Source organism: Bacillus rossius, chromosome 18, assembly GCF_032445375.1.
Source record: "Bacillus rossius redtenbacheri isolate Brsri chromosome 18, Brsri_v3, whole genome shotgun sequence".
NCBI classification, from domain to species: domain Eukaryota; kingdom Metazoa; phylum Arthropoda; class Insecta; order Phasmatodea; family Bacillidae; genus Bacillus; species Bacillus rossius.
Window position 1 is genome coordinate 1,882,647 of NC_086345.1, and position 21,331 is coordinate 1,903,977.

General features: G+C 34.2%; 1 protein-coding gene across 1 annotated transcript in view; it reads left to right on the forward strand.

Moving 5' to 3' along the window:
• Nucleotides 1-20,015, forward strand: part of LOC134541252 (transmembrane protein 87A) — an 84,778-nt gene extending 64,763 nt beyond the window's left edge. Inside the window, exons 13-16 of the mRNA XM_063384526.1 lie at nucleotides 3,605-3,663; nucleotides 10,203-10,255; nucleotides 10,385-10,412; nucleotides 17,899-20,015. Of these exons, the coding sequence (XP_063240596.1) occupies nucleotides 3,605-3,663; nucleotides 10,203-10,255; nucleotides 10,385-10,412; nucleotides 17,899-17,940 (182 nt within the window). The 3' untranslated portion in view covers nucleotides 17,941-20,015. The remainder of the gene's footprint in view (nucleotides 1-3,604; nucleotides 3,664-10,202; nucleotides 10,256-10,384; nucleotides 10,413-17,898) is intronic.
• Nucleotides 20,016-21,331: the final 1,316 nt, after the last annotated feature.

Consider the following 21,331-nt stretch of genomic DNA (forward strand, 5'->3'; position numbering starts at 1 on the left):
ACTTTTCAATTAATTTGGAGCATATTTTATAACCAACTTAAGAAATCACTAATCGGTCAAAAAAATCGGCATGATCGGTACCACATTTCTGGCATCGGCATGATTGGCAAATGTGGTGATCGGCTCACCCCTAGTTTTTAGGCCCACAAATGGATTTCCAGATTTTGCTAAATTATCACAGATTGTTACAAATGAAATTTCTGTCATATCTGCACATACTTCATCATTCATAAAACAATTAATGTAAATGGCGAAGAAACACAGGATAGTTTTTCTTTAGTTTTATGTGCATTTCTAATCATAACCTTTCCATAGACATAGACAACATGGCACATGATGGGAACTACTTTAAATAAGGTCCAGAACTTGAGTGGTGAAGTATTTAACTATGGCTGACAGTATACGATTGCTGTTGAGTGCCGCTGTAATTGTATGTCGTTGAAGGTAATTTGAAATACGTGACAAAACTGTAAATTATTTCTTTATCTATGATTTCTGGTTTTGTTTCAGAATTTTCTTACCATTTTGTTGTGTTGACTTCATATAATTTCTTGGAGTTGGGATGTAAACTAGGATTAAATATTCACAGCCCCTTGTTATGATGAATAATAAACCTAAGCCCTCACTAGATTGAGCTCCGGTTATGTAGAAGTATAAATGAGAATGGATAAAGCCAGGTATTAGTGACTACCAGGCAGAGAGCCCAGTGGATAATTCCATGCTTAATATGGATAGTAAGGACGGGCTTAAGGATCTGCGACATCACTGCAATACGGAATGCCACGTATTAATCAGAGTTTGTCACTGTCCAGTTTTGTAGTGATGCCAAGTTACATTTGGCTAATTTTGTTTCAATAAGTTTAAATGATAACTTTGCAAAAATAGTGCCAAACATGTTCCCAGATAGTGACAAGCAAAAATCTTTCATTGTGGTCGCACAAAAATGGTTATGATTACCCAGCAGGCATAAGCATCTTGTGAGGAAGGAGACATTTTGGACAAATTCATTGTATGATTATTATATTTAGTTCCCATGATTTAACAGGATTTCAGTTTAGTTTACGAGAATGTTTTACACAATTTTTGCTTTAAGTTCCCACAATATTCCAGGATCTTTTAGTGTTGAATCCAGGATTTATGTTATAAACCGGTGGCAGCCCTGATCTAGCAAGAACCTAACACACACACTTTCTCTGATAATGTTTGTGTTACACTATCACACAAACATGTGCCCTCTCGTTGGTAGAACCTGGAAGCTCAAGCCACAATTACCGAAAATGGTCAATTGATTTAAATACTTATGTGTTGTAGAAGATGCAGATTAGAACTTGTTGTTCTGGTTATGTGAATACAAGGATGTGGTTGTGGCAAAAAACCAGTGCAGGCTCTGATGATTTAAAGCAACAGAAATCATTATCAGGCCTTCTCCTCTATAATTTTCTTTTTAAAATTTCAGACACATAGAAACATTAAAGAAGGAAAAAAAAAAATTATATTAAATTTAAAAAAAATTTCATTCATGTCTAAATTTATGTATTAATATTATTGTGAATTCTGAATTATCATTCATGTGACTATCCTCAATGGCAAAACAGCAGACTGAACAGCACAAAATGGGTATTTAAGCTTACAGGTCAATCTACTAAACCAGTGGGGCAGGAATATTTCTACCATTCTACTCAAAAATCACTGTTGGAAATGGTGAGCCTGATGTCGCAACAGTGCTTAGTTTTTGATATTTCTTAATTAATGTGAGCCTAGAACCTCACGCACTGTGCACCTCTGTGCACTGTGTAGATATAAGGTTTCTTCCTCCTTGTTTCCTGCGGCTCAGTTTTTTGAACAAGTCTCCCGTCTTCTGGCTGTTTTTTTTTTGTATGTTGAGCCTGCACTTGTACATTTTGTACTCCGGCCAACATATTGGCACTGTCTAGCCTTGAAATGCTCTCATTTTGCCTTATATGCAGAACCATGTCTTTATTACCAATGTTAGTAAAAAAAATTACTCATAGTTAAATAAAAAGATAATTTTTTAGTCATTGTAACAAATAATAATGGTTGACTTCACTTGATGATTCATGGTTTTAAAAGTATTTTGTGATAATTCATGAGCAAAAGTCAATAAACTTTACTCAGTGAACAAAGTGACATAGCTCTGGCCCTCTAAGTTATCTAACCAGATACACAGTAGCCTTCCAGGTGGCACGACTGTATTCCAGTTTGGACGAGCCGGGGATATCCCTCTCTGTCTTGTCTGGAGGCTGTCTCTGCTGGTTCTTGAGCAGGCCGGGCTTTTGTGTCTCCTTCAACTTCTCTTGAACCTCCGAGGAGCCCAGAAGGGCGGGAGCAGGGAACGCGTGCGTGTACTGGAGCACATCCGCACACTGTGGCAGGGAGCGGCAGGGCTTGCAGCGGGCGGGCAGGCGGGTCAAGAGGAAACTGCCGGTTGGAATAGGGCGTGGGCGATCATTTATTTGTATTCAGAATTATATTCCTGGTATTTGGATTCTCGTGGGGAATTTTATTGACAATGTATTGCTGTGTTTTATCGCATAATCGTTGCACATTTTATACTAAAATCAAGTTTGGAAAGTAGGGTTGCGACGTTTTATGTGAGAACAAAAATTTTTTTGTTAGGTAAAGCTAATCATTAACATAAAACCCATTCATGGAAAGTATGTTTATTTAAAAGTGGAGTATACAAGAGCACACCGAACAATTTTAATTAGGTAATAAGTCATGCAACAAAAACCTTTTTTCAACTTAAAATAGAAAAACAACATGCGAATGCAAGCCTGATCGTCGTAGTACACACCACGAAAGAGTGATGGCCATCAGATGTAGTTAACTCAGCACTCGACAGAGAGCGCGCGTTGCAAGCAATTGGCGAGATATCGATATTCGACCATGTGTGTCTGCTCTATACGGAAGCAACATAACCAAACATGAATGATGCCAAATAGCGCTGGCTACGTTTTTATAAGCGGTACATCGCGGCGACGCAGACAAACAGATAAATATTATAACCTTAAAAAAGTCTTTAAAAGAAAACAACTTCGTATTTGCGTTAATTAAATAAGTAAGAAGTTAATTTCCGAATAAATATTAAATTTATGCTTTAAAATACATTGTTTTATACGGACACGATACCTACACAAAGCGCTTGGAATCTAATAGCAGGACCAAAAACATTATGCGACGTTTACGGGAGAAGTTTTTTTATCCAAATTTTGACGCCCTAAAATATGGGTGCTTAGATTATGCGCGTGCGACGGTTATGTGATAAAAGTGGATAAAACATAGTTTTAGCCTTTGCATTATGTGTATTTTTTTGTGTCTACAATCACCAATGTACATCTTTAAAGTCTTAAGTGTTTTCGTGTATTCTATTTTGGTGTTCTTCTGTGGGTACAGTTTTACCCATATTTAATGCATGCAGCATGCTGTAAATATGATTGAGAATGATTTTAAACAGCCTTTGATGTAATGAAAATCTGAATGACTATCATATCATTTACTCTTTCAAGTTTATCTTGTATTTAGTCTAATTATAATTAATGTGCGTATGTGAACCATTGAAGGATTTGGAGTTACTATTTTCTAGGAGTGAAGATGAGAGGCCAGCGAAGCAACTCACCAAAGCCAAAGTCAACAAGCACTGAGGTAAAACTTTAATCGTAATAACATTTTTAAAATATTTATTTGTAGATTAGCTAAAAGTGAACATAAAACATTTCATGAACCATAACCATTCTGTTTATTTTAACTTTTCTTATATTGTCTTATAGTGTTAATTTTATAATTTACTACCATTTTCAGTATGAAAATAACTTTTACTTGTAATCAAAATTGTTATTCATCAACAGGTGTGAGGTAAAGTAACTGCTTTAAAAATATAATTTCTTTTAAAAATATTAAATAAATTATTCAAGTATTTAGCCATACTTGATACCATAATTCAACATAACTAAGTTTAGATGTAAACAGGGTGGCCACTCACCGGGAAAACCGGGAAAACCAGGATTTATCAGGGAAATCACGTTGATCGGGAATCATCAGGGAAATGTGAGGGAATTTTTTTAATAACCGGGAATTGTTTGTGTCATGTATATTTCCGCAGAGCTGCCAACATTACGGATTTTCCGTAATTATTACGAATTTAACACCGAATTATGGAACATCGCTGGTTTATTATGGAAACGAGGCTTTGTGCTGCACGGTAACGGAAAAAAATTCCGTTTCTGGTGTGCGTGTTTTGTGAACGCAGTTCGAATACATCACGTGGTTGCGCAGATAACAGAACTAGTAAGTGTGCGCATGTACTGACAAAATAAGTAGATTAATTCTTGTGTTTTGTAATAGAAATGGTACGTACGGTATTACGTCCGTTGTACGATACAACTAGTACATATTCTCGAACTTTTCGTTTGTTAGCTACTTACATCACGATAATTTTTGTACGGTACTTTGGCTAACCTGTGTTGTGTTAATTAGGTACTTTCTCGAAAGCCATTTTTTTCCTCAAAGTGTTTTTGTCGTGTCTACAGTAGGCATGGTCGGGCAGAGAAATTTGACTTCGGGCGGGCTCGGGCGGGTAATTGTCCAAAATTTTCGGGCTCGGGCAATCTCGGTCTGGCATCAAAATCAGTTAATGAAATAAATTTTGAACATAAAATAGTCGTACTTAAGTTTGCATTGACAAACCTGAACTGTTTTTATTTATTTACTATACCGCACTGATATGAAAGTTAAACATTAAACTAAAAAATAGAGTGCATATTAATCTTGGAAATAAAGTGCTTATTAACTAAATTGTGTTTGGGTAGCTGCTTGAAGGTTCATTGTCACTGTTGATTGTTTGACCTACACTTCCACTGGTATCCATTTTGGTAAAATAATGACATGAATTAAATAGAAACAATTCACAACCACTTTCTGTAAATGCCACGCAACTACAATGTGTGTAATTAAAGTCAGCTTATAATCCTTCTCGCACACAGCAAGCAGATACACCGGCCTTGAACACTACTTTGTGACTATTGAGCAGTGAGCATCCGCCGTGCGTACGCGCGCGCGTGTGTGTGTGTGTGAGAGAGAGAGAGGCGGGCGACCAGCTGCATCGTTAGTCAGCCAGCGAGAGTAACGGTAAATGTTGACCTTGACCACTTCCGCTTGCTGCAGGGCTCGCTCTCTTATATCTGTCCCCCCCTCCCACAAACACACTTGCTGACCGGGCACCTTTATCTTATCTCTCACACACACTCACTTCACCGGCTGGTGCCGGGACGGCGGCGGCGTGGCATGTTCCTGCAGCTGCCGCGCGTTCCAAAAAAAAGAAGCTTTGTTTACTTGCGCCGTGCGGTATTGCCGTTTTCCAAGGTGCCCGATATTTTCGGGCACTGAAATACCCGCCCAGAATTTCGTGTATACTTGATACCCGAAACACTGCCCGAAATTTCGGGTACCCGACCATCCCTAGTCTATAGACGTGAAACCTGTTTATGTTGTTCGATAGTGTTGTGTTCTTCAGTGCCGATTGTAGAAATGAAGCGTGTGACAGAACAATGTGTGTCTGGGGCAAAAAAAAAAAAAAAAGAACGTTATTCTTCAGAACTTTCGCCAAACTATTCAAAAGAATGTCCTTGCTTGTCATCTTCAAATGTTTTGGAACGCTACGCGTTTTGTAATGTATGCACATGTGACTTTTAGATTGCACATGGTGGAAGGGATGACTGTAGACGGCATATTGAATCAAAGAAACATACAGAACATTTTAAAGCAGTGACGAGCAATAAATATATATAGTCGTTTTTCGCTATATCTGAAGAAACGAAAGTAACAAACGCAGAGTTATTGTTTACAAGTTTTTTGGTAGAACACAATTTACCGATAGCAGTAGCCGATCATTCGGGTAATTTGTATAAAGCTATGTTTCCGGACTCAAGAATTGCACGGAAATACAGCTGTGCGAGAACAAAAACATCTGCCTTAGTGGAGAGGAGTATATGGCTGGTGAAACTAAATTGAAACTGTTGAATCTTTAGTAAGTGGACCATTTGCTTTAGCTACAGATGGGAGTACTGATTGTAATGCAGTGAAGATTTATCCATTAGTTGTTTCATTTTTAAATCAAACACAAGGTAAAATTTGCACTGTACTGTTATCCCTTGTTGACAGTACTAAGACTAAGAATATTTCGCAACTAGAAATGTTACACTTCAAATCAAAAATGAATGTAAGAATAGTTATGAAAAGTTCGCTCACCACTGAAATACCCCATTATTAGGGACAGGAAAAAATCGCGGGTTCAATGACCTGTAGGATGAACTCCATAGTTCTGCGTACTCTCGGTCAAATGCCACCCACTCATTGGCTGCTGTCTTTTGAGACGTCCCAACGTAGCAGCCTGAGATTCGATAAAGCTTTGGTCGGGTGTTTCTCATTGGCCCAGAGTCATCCAGGTGAGTAGTGAGCCAATAGCAGAGGCAGCACTGAGGTATAACTATTTGTATTTTAGCCTATCGCGAAATGAATTTGCGAATTTTTCCGGTCTCTAGACATAAAACAAAACACAGACTGCAGGTCATTGAAAGGGACGCTATAATGTAAAGTGACATATTTAAAATGTATTATGTTATTTAATGAACTTCCGTATGTATATAATGAAGAAAATACAGCAGGTTGCTAAAATGTGAGTAATCTCTTTCTATAATATTATATTATTTCATCAAAATTATGTTTTTTAGTAATTGTAAATATCAGGGAAATTTTGAATTTTTAATCAGAGAAATCAGGGAAAAATCAGGGAATATTTTTGGTGACTGTGAGTGGCCACCATGGTAAAGTTGCATATAAAGATTGTTTAAAATATTTTTCATGTACTAATTTTAATGGTGTTTTAGTAGGTCTGTGTAAATTTTTGAATAAGTATACAAATGATAAACAATTTGAATTTTTCTCAAATCCAAATCTAAATCTCGAATTGGACACCCAAATAGTACATTCCAGATACCCATTGAATCCGAATCTAGGTCTCAAGGTTCAAAAATAAAATAATGTACAAGAAATGAAAATTATTAACTATTGTGTTGAAACATTTGACTCCTTAAATGTTTTCAGAATCAATACATATTATAATTTTATTTTTATAATTACTTGTTGGGGAATGGTAATGGACTAGGTATGAAGGAAAAAAAATGATCTTATAATCTTCACAGGTTATCAGTGTTGAAGTTTTTTTTTACTTTTGATTCCTGTAAAAAAATTTTCGACTCTTTCCACAAATATCAAAACCTTCAAATACTAACTACTATGTTGTTGATTTGTTCATCCCTAGTTTTCTATTGTAACACTCCAAACCTCCCAGTTAGCTCAATGTTTGGTCTAGACAACACACATGGAGAACTTTAGGAATTAGTTGGCTGTTGAAAAAATATTTAAGTTCCCAAAATAACTGTTACTATAGAGAATTTGTTACTGAAAGAACGTTTCTTGGGTGCAAACAGTTTTTAAATGTTATTTATTTATCTATTACAAAATTCACAAGTCTCAACGGCCGCCATCTATTTATTAAAAACAAGTACTTGTTGAAAATACAAATTGGTTTCACGTACCTACTTCACTGATTCCAAAACACTAATTTACTATGCTGCATTTCAACTTTTGTTTACGTCTTGATTGCTGTTGCTCTGATACCTTACGTAACTATTTAATTTTTTTACAGGTATTAAAACAATCTTTACTAAACTGTTTTTTTTTTTTTTGGTTTAAATACTATTTAAGGTACATTTACAGACATTTCCAAGTGACAGGTTGTTTAGTTAACTGTTTTTTTTTTTGAGATCATTAAATCTGTTTTTTTTTTTTATTATTTCCTGGAAAGCGCTCTGTGATTGGCCGAGGCTTTGGTGGCATCTCAAACTAAGTGTCTGTATCAGGGATGCTGGGAAATGGAACTTTTGGACCAGTTTGAGAAATGCAGTTTCGCGTCGGAACCTCCTGTCGAAAGTATTGAAAATATAGTAATTTTGCGCGTGTTTTAGGCGAAAATTATGGTTTTTGTTGGCATGGAACAGTGTCTTTGCCTTTGGCAGAGTGCACTTAAAGATTACGCCTGATTCATGCAAATAAACAGATTGTGTGTGAAAGTGCATAATGTCCAGGTATCCTGCATCCGAGTAGGCCATATTGGAAAATTGGTACGACACATTTTACTTATGGGATGCATTTTTCATGCACTTTTCATAGAAGTGCGTGTGTGGAAAACTATTTTTGTGAGGCATAGACCTGAAACTGTTTAATTACACACTTTTTCTTTGTTTTTCACAGCCTGATACAACACGAACATAAACAGTCAGACTGATACAAATAAGTTCAGAGGTTCTAAGTAACAGAATTTTATTGCTTTATCACTCTTAGTTGGCTGTATTATAATGTAAAATATAACATGAGAAATAACAATTTAAATATCTAAGAAACTGTTACAATATTACTGGCAACAATACTGACAATGGTAGGGTTTGTGTCCAACATTTCTGGCAACTATAAATAAATTCCTTTTTCTTTTCACATTCTATTTATTTTAGAATAATGTTGGAGTGGCCTATTGTCTGTCTAAATAATATTTTCTTTTCTTTATAATTGTAAATATTTGCCATTTCTTTTCTTATTCATGTTTGTTGTCATTGTGGAATTTGCATGCATCCATAAAGAGAGAGTATTTTATTTAATCTGTTCACACTTAGCTAAGTGTTTGTTTACAGTAATAGTGAGACAGAAAATCTTTATTTTTTTGAATAAATCTGTAGCAAACAAAAAACTGTTACAGAATAAAATAATTTAAAATTCCCTTTCATTTACAGTAGGTACCGAAAAATTAATATTAATTAGTGTTCGCAAGTAAATCCTGATATTGCTTGCAACTCAAGGTACAAGCCAATGGGATGGACTCAGTTTTCGAAACAATGACATAGTTAATCTATCATTGTTGTGGTCTATTACCAATGACTTTTGTCTAACGAATTCTAATTTACCTTAAAAGTTCCAAAAATTTTCAAGTTTGGCATAACCCAGACCACAGATGCAAAATTCTCTATTCACACCATCGATATATTGTTTGTGAGCCACGGTCCGACATGCGACGTACTTGTGCCTCGAACATATGCTGCCTGACTCCTTGGTCACCCTTTGTCCTGCATCAGGGAAGAGAGCACTTATGTCTTATGTGACGTGATCTCCACCCAATCACAAAATTACACAGAAAAATGTCAGCAACATGGCATTATCAAACATGGCTACAGCACTTTCGAGTAAAATCCAGAGTTGTTTTCTCACACTTCAGAACTTTCTCTTTCTTATTCTGATTTAACTGGCATACTATTACATCAGTCCGTTTTCAAATGAAGAAATATGGCCAAAAAAAATCAAAAAGAAATTTATGTGAACATGCATCAACGAATCAAAATACAAGCAATGCTTAACAAAAAATACCTATGTCAACGCACATAAAAGTGTAAAAAATACAAGTAAACAAACAGGTAAAAATAATTACAAGCGGCTTATTTACCATAAAGCAAGCAAACCAATAGAAAACCTTCATAAGCATGAAAAAAATATAAATTATGATCATTAAACAAATAGCTAGCACACAAATATTTCTCAGAAAGAATAAATAGCTGTTATTTAAAGGATATTAAAAAAACCTAACTATGAAACTGTATATGATCTGAATGATCTGATAACAGTTAAAAAAAAAAAAAATGGGGAGGAAGGGAAACACTTTTCCTTTGTATATTTTGTTTGTGCTATGATGGTGAAGGGGGGGGGGGGGGGGGCAGAAGGCCATAAAATATGGAAAGGGGAATGATGTCATGTTTGTTATGTGTGTCAATAAGCTGAGACATGGACCATAAAGATTTCTCTTGTATTCTACTGGAACAGATTTATGGCGCGACTCATATTCGAGGGTGAAAAGGTTATATTTTTTTGCTGAAAATTAAGGATGTGACACACATGAAGGGGTGACTCATCTGAAGTAAATACAGTACTTTGGTATAGTTGTTAATCCAGAATAGCCTTACTCTCAAAAGTGCCAAATTAAAGACCTTTCACACTATAGATTATTTTTAATTACTTTCATTTGTCCAAAAATCGTGGGTTTTTGTGGCTGTAGATTACAAGATATGTTTTTTTTTGTTTTTTAGGATGATGACTTAAAGTGGGTTGAAGAAAATATTCCATCATCTATGGGAGATGCGTAAGTATGCTAATATATTACACATGTGTCCATTAAATTGAATTTTTAAATTTATTGTTAGTATTGGTTAGTTATATTATAGTGGTGTGTTCTCTTCATAAATTAATGAGGTGTTTGTTATGTTTGCAGCACTTTACCAATCTTGGATTCTGATGAGGTAAGTGACAGCCATCCCCGACTGGTTTGTAGCTCTTGCTAGCTAGTTTGTAACTTTCGCAGCTACTATTTTTTTTATTAGTTCCTTCTTTGAATAGGCACTTCCTGTCAGTTTAATTGTTTATATGCATTGCCCTTAAGTAAAATGTTTGTTTCTATAGTTTTTGAAAGTAAATAATGTTTTAGTATCCTAGTTTTTTTTAAGGTATACATGTAGTATATATGAGATGCTGTTTAAAATAGATTGTTAGTTCAGTATAAAGAAAAGTAGTGCATTTACCTAAACACATCTACTTGTAGTTTCAGTTCTAATACATGAATTTTTGTGATTTGATGGTGAGCACATTGTGTTATTTAACAAATGTAGTTGTACATTGGCCATGGTTTCCATGTTGGAATAACTTATGCTTGCAAATCGGTGTTCACTTGCAGGGAACATTTCATCCCGAGTTCAGAACATTTAATCTACAATAATGTCAGGTTAAATTTTATCAGAGTTTTTATTTTGAATATTGAATGTTTATATTAACTTGAATAATTAGGTAAATTGTAAAGATTTACTTGTTAATTTATATATATAATAGTAATTGTCTGTAGTAAACTAAAGTACAGATGTACCTTGTACCTAAAATGTTTTATGACTAGTCATATTTAACAATGTAATGATCCTAATAACTTAACTTTTTTGGTGTGTACGTATGTGAAATTTGCTAGAAATCTAATTAAATAAGGTTTCATGTTTTGCTAAGACTTGTTGTTAATTATTTTAAAGAAAACCTGTTTTAATAAATATTACTACTAATTCAAATAGTCCACTATAACAAACATTTTATGAATTTAGCTTTTTTTTTCTTTTCGTTGAATTTGATTGAAAACTCTTTTGAAGGAAATTGATTTTTGAGTTGACTTACTTCCTTCCACCCTTTATTTTAGTTACCGTATTGGTCCGAAAATAGGCCAACCTTTTTTGCCAGTTTTGTCAACCTTGAAATCTAGAGTCGGCCTATAATGGGGCACTAGCCAAAATAGTATAATTAAACACATACATTTCAAGGAGAATCGCTTATGGCATAAAAATGTTATCAGATATACAATTCATTGACCTAAAATTATGCCGTACTTACGTAAAATTAGTAATTTTTTCCAACTTAGAAATTTAGTAAACACACTTAACCCCAATAACGTATCATATTTTAAATTAAGTACACAGATATGGTCACTTGTAGCACATAGCTTTTAAAAGCTCGGTCTGGTTATTTTTGAACTGTATTTAACAGGCTGCAGTAATTTTATTTGCTTGTAAAATGTGGTATTTACAGTAAACAGTTAGTAAAAACAGCAATTTTGCCGTACGGTTATTTACCGTTGTATGCTTTATTTACTCTTCTACCACAGGAAAAACAAAATGGCACCAGTGTTGGCAACTTGTCGTTGCGACACGAATAAGCAAATATCGGTACATACCAACAGTAACAAGAACAATAAAACCTATTTGCAATATTGGCTGTTTTATGGTTGATTATACACGTTTTACATGAAACCATTTTGGGTTTTTTACATCAAAATTAAACGTAACGGTAAATGTTTTAACGTCACAATTTCTATGAACTTAGAAAATTTAGCCGTTGCCGTGTAAAATGTTGGCACCACTACAAAAGAATGTGAAGATAAACGGAAATATAAACTCTCAAATATTTTTGTCAGTTCAATAAATACTAACTTAGTTGAAGTGTTACTGTGGTAATATGCTGCTGATAAACATTTTAATTAGTTAAAATTTATTTTTCCCTGATTTTGAGTGTGCTGTAGAAGGGGTCGGCCTATTTTCGAGTTCCGCCTATTTTCGGGCCAATACGGTACATTAATATGCATACACACATGCAGACAAACAGAGAGAGAGAGAGACATATTCAATTAATCATACATACTAATACATATAGTACATACATCATTACACACATTTACACACATTAATTTTAATGTAAATAAGATCAGTTTTTTGAGTGCAAATTAGTGAAACCATTTTTCTTTTACTTTTAAGAAACTGTAAAAAAAAATTTGTAAATGAATTAAATATCAAAATGTGTAAATTTGTTTTGTTGGGAATTACAAAATATAATTTATTTTGCAGTCATATAGTAAACTAATTGTATATCAGTTTCAGCAATCAGATTCAGCTACTAGTCTTTTTAATAAATGTACACAGTCGTAGGTTTGGAGACTTGAACCACAGATATAATTCTCTCTCTCATTGTTGTTCCCAAATTAATGATAAAAAAAATGAATACGTTTTAAAACAAGGTGTCTACAGTCACGAAAGTTGTGAAAGTCACAAAAAAGTATGAAAACTGGAGGATGGATCATGACAATTGTAAAAAGCTGGGGAAAATATAGCAATGGTGGTGGTAATGCCGAACAGCCTTTTCCTAACTTCCCTTTAGATTTTAGTTTTTTTGATGCCCCACTTTAGTTGCAACATGAATTTCTATGATTCTTTGATCTTAGGTGTGCCTAAAGTATTTTTTTGTGTTGATTCCAGATCTGCAATCCATTTTTTCTTAAAATGTGCAATTTTTTTTTTGTTGCCAATCGAGGGAATTCATTTTTATTTAAATGTGAATTTTACTAAAGGAATTTTCATTTGAAGGGAACATTTTATTTTGGTAAGAGGGAATAGTTGGCAACACGTGTTACACCCAGCTGACTTTAGAAGGGAAACAGTAATTCATTGTTAACATGCTGTAGTGTGAGGTTATATTTGAAAAATAAGTTCCCGTACGTGTTTAAAAATGTGTTCTGTTATATTTGTGTTAGTTATGTAACTGCTAAGCAAAGACACGAACGACATCAGTAGTTTTGTGAGAAATGTCTATTATGCTTACTTCAGCATAAAGCTTGGTGATCAAGACGAAAACTGGACACCACACAAGGTATGTCGTACATGTGTCGAGGGACAGACTGTGGAAAAAATGGTGCAAAAAATCAATGCCCTTTGCAATTCCAATGGTTTGGAGGGAGCCACAAAATCATATTAACGACTGTTATTTCTGTATGGTTAACTTTCAAGGTCTTAACGCAAAAACTAAGGAGGACATACAATATCCGAACATTCCTTCGACCATACAACCAGTTCTGCATTGTGAATCTCTTCCTACCCCAGTTCCACGTCCCATTCTCAAAAAGGTGCTACAGGAGAGCAGTTCAGAAAATGAATGTGATAATGCTGATCATTACAAGTCTGAAGAAAATTCTGCGCCAAATTATTCATTCAAAATGAACTTAACAATTTAACTCGTGACTTAAATCTGACAAAGGATGCTGCTCAATTGCTTGGATCAAGATTGAAAGCAAACAATCTCCTACTACCTCTTGGTATAGGACTCGAGAGAAGGAATTAATAAAATTCTTTAAAGAAGACTCTCTGGTTTATTGATGTGATATTGAGGGTTTATTGAATTTCTTTATCGTCACTTACAATCCAATTGAGTAAAGGTTATTTATAGACTCATTCAAAAGTAGTCTCAAATTTTTTTTTGGTTAATTACCCATTATTGCACATTCAGTGCATCTCAAGGAAACACATGAAAATCTCAAAAGTTCTGCTAAAATGTGTGAAATGTGAAAAACATTCTTGGAAAATTTGCGGTGATTGTTTGTATGCCACTTGGTTTACAATCTAGCTACACAAAAATGCTCTGTTTTATTTGTGAAAGGGACAGCAGAGCCAAAGACAAACACTGGAAGCAGACAAACTGGCCCAAAAGAAAAACCCTACAATCCGGTTCACAGAACATAATAAATGTACCACTTGTTCAACAAACAAGGTATTATTGTCTCCTCTTCACATTAAACTCGTATTAATGAAGCAGTTTTTCACTAAAGCTTTTTCAAAAGAAAGTGACTGTTTCCAGTATTTGGTAACAAAATTTCAGAAAATATCCTATGCAAAACTTAAAGAATGGGTCTTTGTGGGACCGCAGATTAATAAAATAATGAAAGACAGTATGTTTGAAAATAGAAGGAATTCTGTAGAAAAAAGGCTGGGGCTTCTTTTAAAGAATTTTTGGCCAATGTTTTAGTGAACAAATAACATCCAGAGTACAAAAGAATGGTTGAAGAAATGTTGGAGGATTTTATGAAATTTGGATGTAACATGAGTGTGAAACTTCACTTCTTACATTCACATATTCTTTTCCCTACTATTCTCGGCGATGTCGGTAAAAAACAAGGAGAAAGTTTTCACCAGGACATAGAGGACATGGAAAAGAGATACCAGGGAAGGTGGGATGTAAAGATGATGGCGGACTACTGCTTCATGCTTAAAAGAGATGGCACTGCTGAAGGAAGACAGTCCAGGAAGAGAAGTTAAATCCACATCAGACAGATCTTGAAGTGAAATCAGCGAAGATGATGAATTAAATTGTCAGATACCGTTGTGTTTTGTTAACAGGCATAGAATATTAAAGTGAGTATAATATATTATACTATTGGCCACTGTAATATGAGTGCATTGCAATTTCATACTGGGTTATAAAATACACGACTTTTTAAAATGAAAGTCAAATAAATTGTTTATTCTCCAAAATAGTCATTAACTTAAGGGGTATTATTTACCCCTGGTCTGAACAAGTGTTTTGTGATGCTAAATAATGCATAACTTGTTTAATTATTTTTTTATAATTAAGATTGTAGCAAATAATTTAGATTATAAAGTAAATGAATTATTAAAAGTGAAACCATTCAAAAATATTACTTTACAAGTGAGAAAATTGGTGAAAACCAAGTAAATTTTAGTTTTTAGCAATTTTCGCTCCTGCAAAGTAACATTTTTTAATATTTTAGTTTTAGTAATTCAATTACATAATTATCTAAATTATGTGCCACAATCATCATTATAAACAAAGTATTAAAGAAGTTATGCTCAATTTAGAATCCTAAAAGGCTGGTTCAGGCTATGGGTGTCTTACTGTCCCTTAAAAATACTCAAAATTGAATTGTACAAAACTTTACATGATACAGGAATCATATTTGAAATCAGCATAAAAAATACTTCTAAAATCACCTTACAGTCTCTAAACATTGTTCCAAAAATTTTAAAATGTCACATATTGTAGTTAGGAACTGTGCATTTAAATAATGTGGAAAATATATCTGAAAAGGTTTTAGCTTTTGTTCTTCAAAAAATCTATTACATTTCTGCACATAACTGATTATTTCAAATTTTTAATTTACGTTTTATAAGTTTAAAAAAAGATATATTATCTTTATCTCATTATCCATACCTCTCTCTATCTCTCTCTCCCAATGTCCCTATATATCTTTATATCTTTATCTCTTTATCTCTCTTTTATATTTAATTCAATTCAATTCTGTCATGCCTGTGCACTCTTACAACGAAAACACACTTACTGCTGCTAAACTATATGAAATACATTTGTTTAAACGATTTGCGTGCTACATATTGTAAAATGGTTGTACTGATTCAGAAACCTTTGTGGGCATGTGCATAACAACTCACCAAGTTTCATTGCACTTGAGTGAATGGTATAAGAACACATACAGGACAAACAGACATTCATTTTTATGTGTAAATAGATTAACCTTTATACAGCTACGATTTGTTTTGCTATCCTATTGCTAACCAGTTGACTCCAACGTCAGAACAGACACCCACTCCATATACTAATACCTCCATGGATATGACTCACCTGCCACCATTATTATTTAAACTATAATAAAGAGGAACTGTGATAAAATATTTACTGGTAATTATCCGATATGACTCACACGCCACCTATCGTACATTATCCCACCTTCCTCGTGTTTCAAAGGTCAAGTGTGCAAAATTTTATACAGACAGGATGAATAATGAAATGGCGAACAATCATTAAGAATAATTAAATGCTGCTTTATGGATTGGTTTCATCGAAATCTCACCTAGACAGTGTTCATCCTCTTATTTTAAAGTTCAAGTGTGCAAAGTTACATCTCAGTAGGATGAATGGTTTAGTAATGCACAAGTGACAAACAACAAACACATATTCACACACACACACACACACACACACACACACACACACACAGATATATATATATATATATATATATATATATATATATATATATATATATACTAGCTGCCCGACCCGGCTTCGCACGGCTATACTAATGGGAAAAAAATAAGCCAAATCTCCCAGTTACAGTAATGGCAAATAAAAAAAATCAGTGAAAATGTATTACAATGCTGTATAATGTACCGGAGAGAAAATGAATAGCACCGATAATTTCCCGACTCGTGCACCCAACGTACAACTGATGTACCCGTACTTCGCTACGGCAGTCTACAGGCAGATCACTCTTGCGCCGCTCATAATACATGCCCCTCGTTGTGGGTATGCCACTGCCGCGCGATGCCTGTTGCCATGGAGACGCAGAAGGCATGAACAATGCAAAATCCTTTTCTCATGCAGACAAAGTACCCACTGTTGCCTGGTTTTAACCACCTATGCTATGGGATCTAATTTTCGGAAAATGTCATCCTGCGTAACATAAGGAACATTACTGTGAAGTTTCAAGTCTGTAAAATATATATACTTGAAAAAAAAGGGCAATTTTTGATATTTAAAGTACTTGCAAAATTTCAACGGTGATGAGGACTGCACTAACAATGAAATAGCCGTTGCCATAGAGACGAATGAAGCATCAACAAAGCAACAGCCATTGCCATGGTGATTTCCTACCAAAAACTGGAAATAAAAAAAAAATTAGGGGTGGACTACCCCTAACATTTAGGGGGATGAAAAATAGATGTTGGCCGATTCTCATAGATACCGGATAAGCACAAAAAATTTCATCAAAATCGGTCAAGCCGTTTTGGAGGAGTATGGCAACGAAAACTGTGACACGAGAATTTTATATGTAAGATATATATATATATATATATATAAATAATAAATGATTGTTTTTAAAAGGTCTTAAAATAATACTAGAAAATACTTTACCAGGTATTTGTAGACGGCCTGTGAAACGTGTTAGCCAAAACAAGTAGCAAAATTACTATGTAGTTGTGATGGTTATTTGCATTACATAATATATCAGTGAGAAAGTATGGTGACCAAGGTTTTAATAAAATGAACTTGACTGGATGCACCCACCAACGATAATTGGGTTTCTTTTCCTCTGTTTTCTCAGTTGAGTCTACACAGCAGTATCCTGTTTGTGTGTGTGTTTTGACCCACAACATGTCACCTGTTGCGCTTCCTATACTTGTCTAACTTCCATCTTAGAAATAATCAGGAAATGTAAGAAAATATAATCTGGGAAAACTGGGGAAAAACCAGGAATTTCAAAACTCTAGTTTGGTGGACACCATGAGTCAGTGCAAGCGAGGCAAACCCTGTGCTCAACCATTTTTATATTTTTGCTGATGAATCATTTTTTTTTGTCCTGCAAAGAGCCAGTTGATGATGTTTTAATTCTTCCCGCAGGAGATCATGACGACCAAGTTTGAAGTGTCCAAAATGCAATGAAGAGGCCGTGCTGCAGTGATGCGAGAAGCGAGCCCAGTGATGATGCCCTCCGCACCCACCGGACTGACTCGGAACACACACTGACATTCAACAAGGCTGTGGTAGAAGAGTTTTTCTAGTTCAGTCTATGGGCCGTGTGTAAATGTGTCTATAAAATCCTTACCTTCCTTAGTGTTTATTTTTTTTTTTTAGTTATTGTTTAGTGAACAATACGCTTTAGTGGATGATATAAATTTGTGCACAGAAAAAAAAAACTTTAATTTGGGATTTTTCATATATTTTAACACAAATTACAATTTAATTTTTGTATTTAGTGTTTCTGAAAAAAATGTGTTTTTATCATCACAGTATATAATACAGGTATAATACAAACTTTGCATCAAAATTCTTTGCCACATCAGGAAGTGAACCATTCGTCGCTTACAATAGCTACAATAGCTGTGTTCAACACAACAGCAGCACAAACAGAAAGTCCCTGACTTTTCCTGACTTAACCTGGACTTCATAAATTTTCATGACAATAACATGTCATAATTCAATAGAAAATTAAGAAATAACCAATATTTTTTTTTTCTCTTCATTCCTAACTTTGCTGTAATCACATCTAATGGATTCTTCTATGTTGTGACATAAATGATGCACATTTACAAAAGTCTTGAAGCCATGTTTCTTACATCACACCTTTTTTTCCCTCTTAATGTGTAAATCCTTTTCTAGCACATAGAGAGAGTTTTGAGATTGTTTTAAGGTTCATTCAGGAATATGAAAATTGTCTTGTTTAAGTTGCTACACGGAAGTTCCTCTCATGATTATTTAAGGTAGTATAGAAATTATCCAAATTGGGTGCTGCAAGCACACTAGAACATTTGTAAGCGGCCAGTGAGTAACTAACATTGGCAAGGACCAAACACTTTGTAAGCTGCCATGCTGATTGTGCCTTCTCCCAGTCACGTCGCTGGCTAAATTACAAAACAAAACTGTGAGCCGAGCGACTTGGCAGTGTTCAGAAACGTTCATCTGTCAAGTGGTGCTAACAGAAATATGTGGTTGTAATTTATGTGTAGTTTTCATTTTACAATGTACTTAAAACTGATCAGAACTTTGTATCCACTTTTTTTTTAAAGTAAACTCTAAAGAATCTCGAGACATGAAAAACTTTTTCCCCTGTTTGCTGCCTCTTACCAGGCAATTAAATGTGTAAGTCAGTCATAATTGGTTGTGAGCAGAAATAATTTTATTTCTTGGTTGATTAAAAAGAGAATTTAAGTACTGGTAATCATTACCCACGTATGGTGTCAACAAAAACCATAATGTGGCTGCTGTCAGTCATCCTGCAGTATCATTAGTTTTTCTGTTTGTTTTCTTATGTGATGATCACTGAGGATTTCAAAATACAAACAACATAATAAGTACAAGAGTGTGTCGGGTGTTTGGGGGAGACCTCCTAAGCTTCTATTGCCAGATTTGTTTTATTGATAATGCACTTCATTAACCAGCTTAAAACAACATTTATTATTCATTTAATAGCTACTACTCGTACAAATTTAAACACATTTTAGGACTTAATGAGAAGCAGTTCTAAGTGTAAATTTTTATATAAGCATTTTTAAAGAAAAAAAACTGTTAAAAATGTTTTCAAGCATTATCTTCTAAAGCAAGTTTTGAACCCCACACTCACCCCATTGCTTGCCTCGGGGAAAATACCCCGGCCCCCCCAGACCCTCCAGAAAAAGGCCTATTTAAAATATATTTTAATAGCTCCTTCGCTCCCCCAAACCGCTCTATGAAGCATGGCTGTGCTTCTATGTAATTTAAAAGCACAACCTCTGCTTAAGTATCTGTTATCATGAGATGGGTGGAGGAGGGTCTACCTATTTAGCACTAATGCCGAGACTTTCGACACATGATCACAATATATGTTAATGTTAGAGATAGAATAGACGAGCGCCTAGACATCAAACCGATTCATGTACCCTCAACTCCCAGCTTCTAATGCTTGACTTTACCTGCCATGTCGAACTGTATGTTTTTAGTAATTCTAAATTTTTTATGAATAAATATTATTTAAAAATTGATACATTATTGTTTATTTTGTACGTGTTGCTTAGTTGTGGAGACCTATAAAATTAACCTGTAAAGAACTACACTGGAATAAGTGAGAGCAAAAAGTTGAATTCATAACCATAACTTTTTACCAATATGCAGCCAATAAATATGGCATGTATCTATTTATCAAATTTTTTTTATAAAAAACACTAGCATTAAGTTATTCTATAAGATTTAACACACAAATTATTTTAGTAGCCATGTAGACAGTTGCTTTTATTATTGCATATTGAAATGTAAGAAAACATTCAGATTGATTATTTATTTCTTGCAGCTTATGCAAGTCAGTTGACGTGAGACCATTTCATATTCTCTGTCTCCAGGAACACATTAGATGGGCTTGTGAAAGGGTGATTTTAAGTAAATTTAAAATATTTCTCTTATGTTTTCACTTGCATTCAAATTCTTTTAAATTTATTTATCGACCCTACAAGGTAAAACTAATGAAATGGCTTGTAAATGAATCGTTTCGAATTATGTTTGCTGTGATAATCATGTTTTAAAATTGTTAGTATTATTTCCCTTGTAAGAAGTGATTTTGAATGCTTATTAAAGTGAAAAAGTAGTTGCCAACAGTGTGCTGAATAGGAACAATATAACTTACTTTGTTTAGTTAAATAATAAAATTAATTCATCAATATATTACTTGTAGGTGTTAATCTAAATTTTATGAGGCTGAACTGAAAATATTGGCAATAAATGGTTACTACGTTTAGGAGTATTGGTGGCGCACTTCGACAGTCGAGAAGTATTAAACATGATGAGCAATATAACAAACTGCACGCGAGGTGGCTTAGTTTCAAACTTGACTGAAGTATTCAGCAGTTAGACAGCATGTACCAGTCACTTTTACGTCAATTTGTTATCATTAGTTCTGCTTAGATAGTCACTTCAGATTTTTTAAAAATTATTAGAAATTAGTTACACTTAGAACTCAAAATAATTTAAAATATAATTTTTTGTAGTCTCTACTATTATTATTTTTTAATTGTTAGAGTGTTCTGATTTTTCAACATACAGAACATTCTGCTTTTATGTTTGATTAGAAACTGTCTAATGTTAGTAAAACAAATATTATTTACTTAAATAAATTTTTAAGTGCTTAATGGAATTTCACTTGGTATATGAACTTAACTGTTCTAGTTTGAAGTCCATTATTTTCTTTTCTAAAGAATAAGAAGAGTTTAACCATCAATTTTAAATTTTTATTGTTTAGCTTCATAACTTCATATCCATTCATACCTTGAATATTTGATGTCCTAAAATAGAAGATAATGGAATCAGA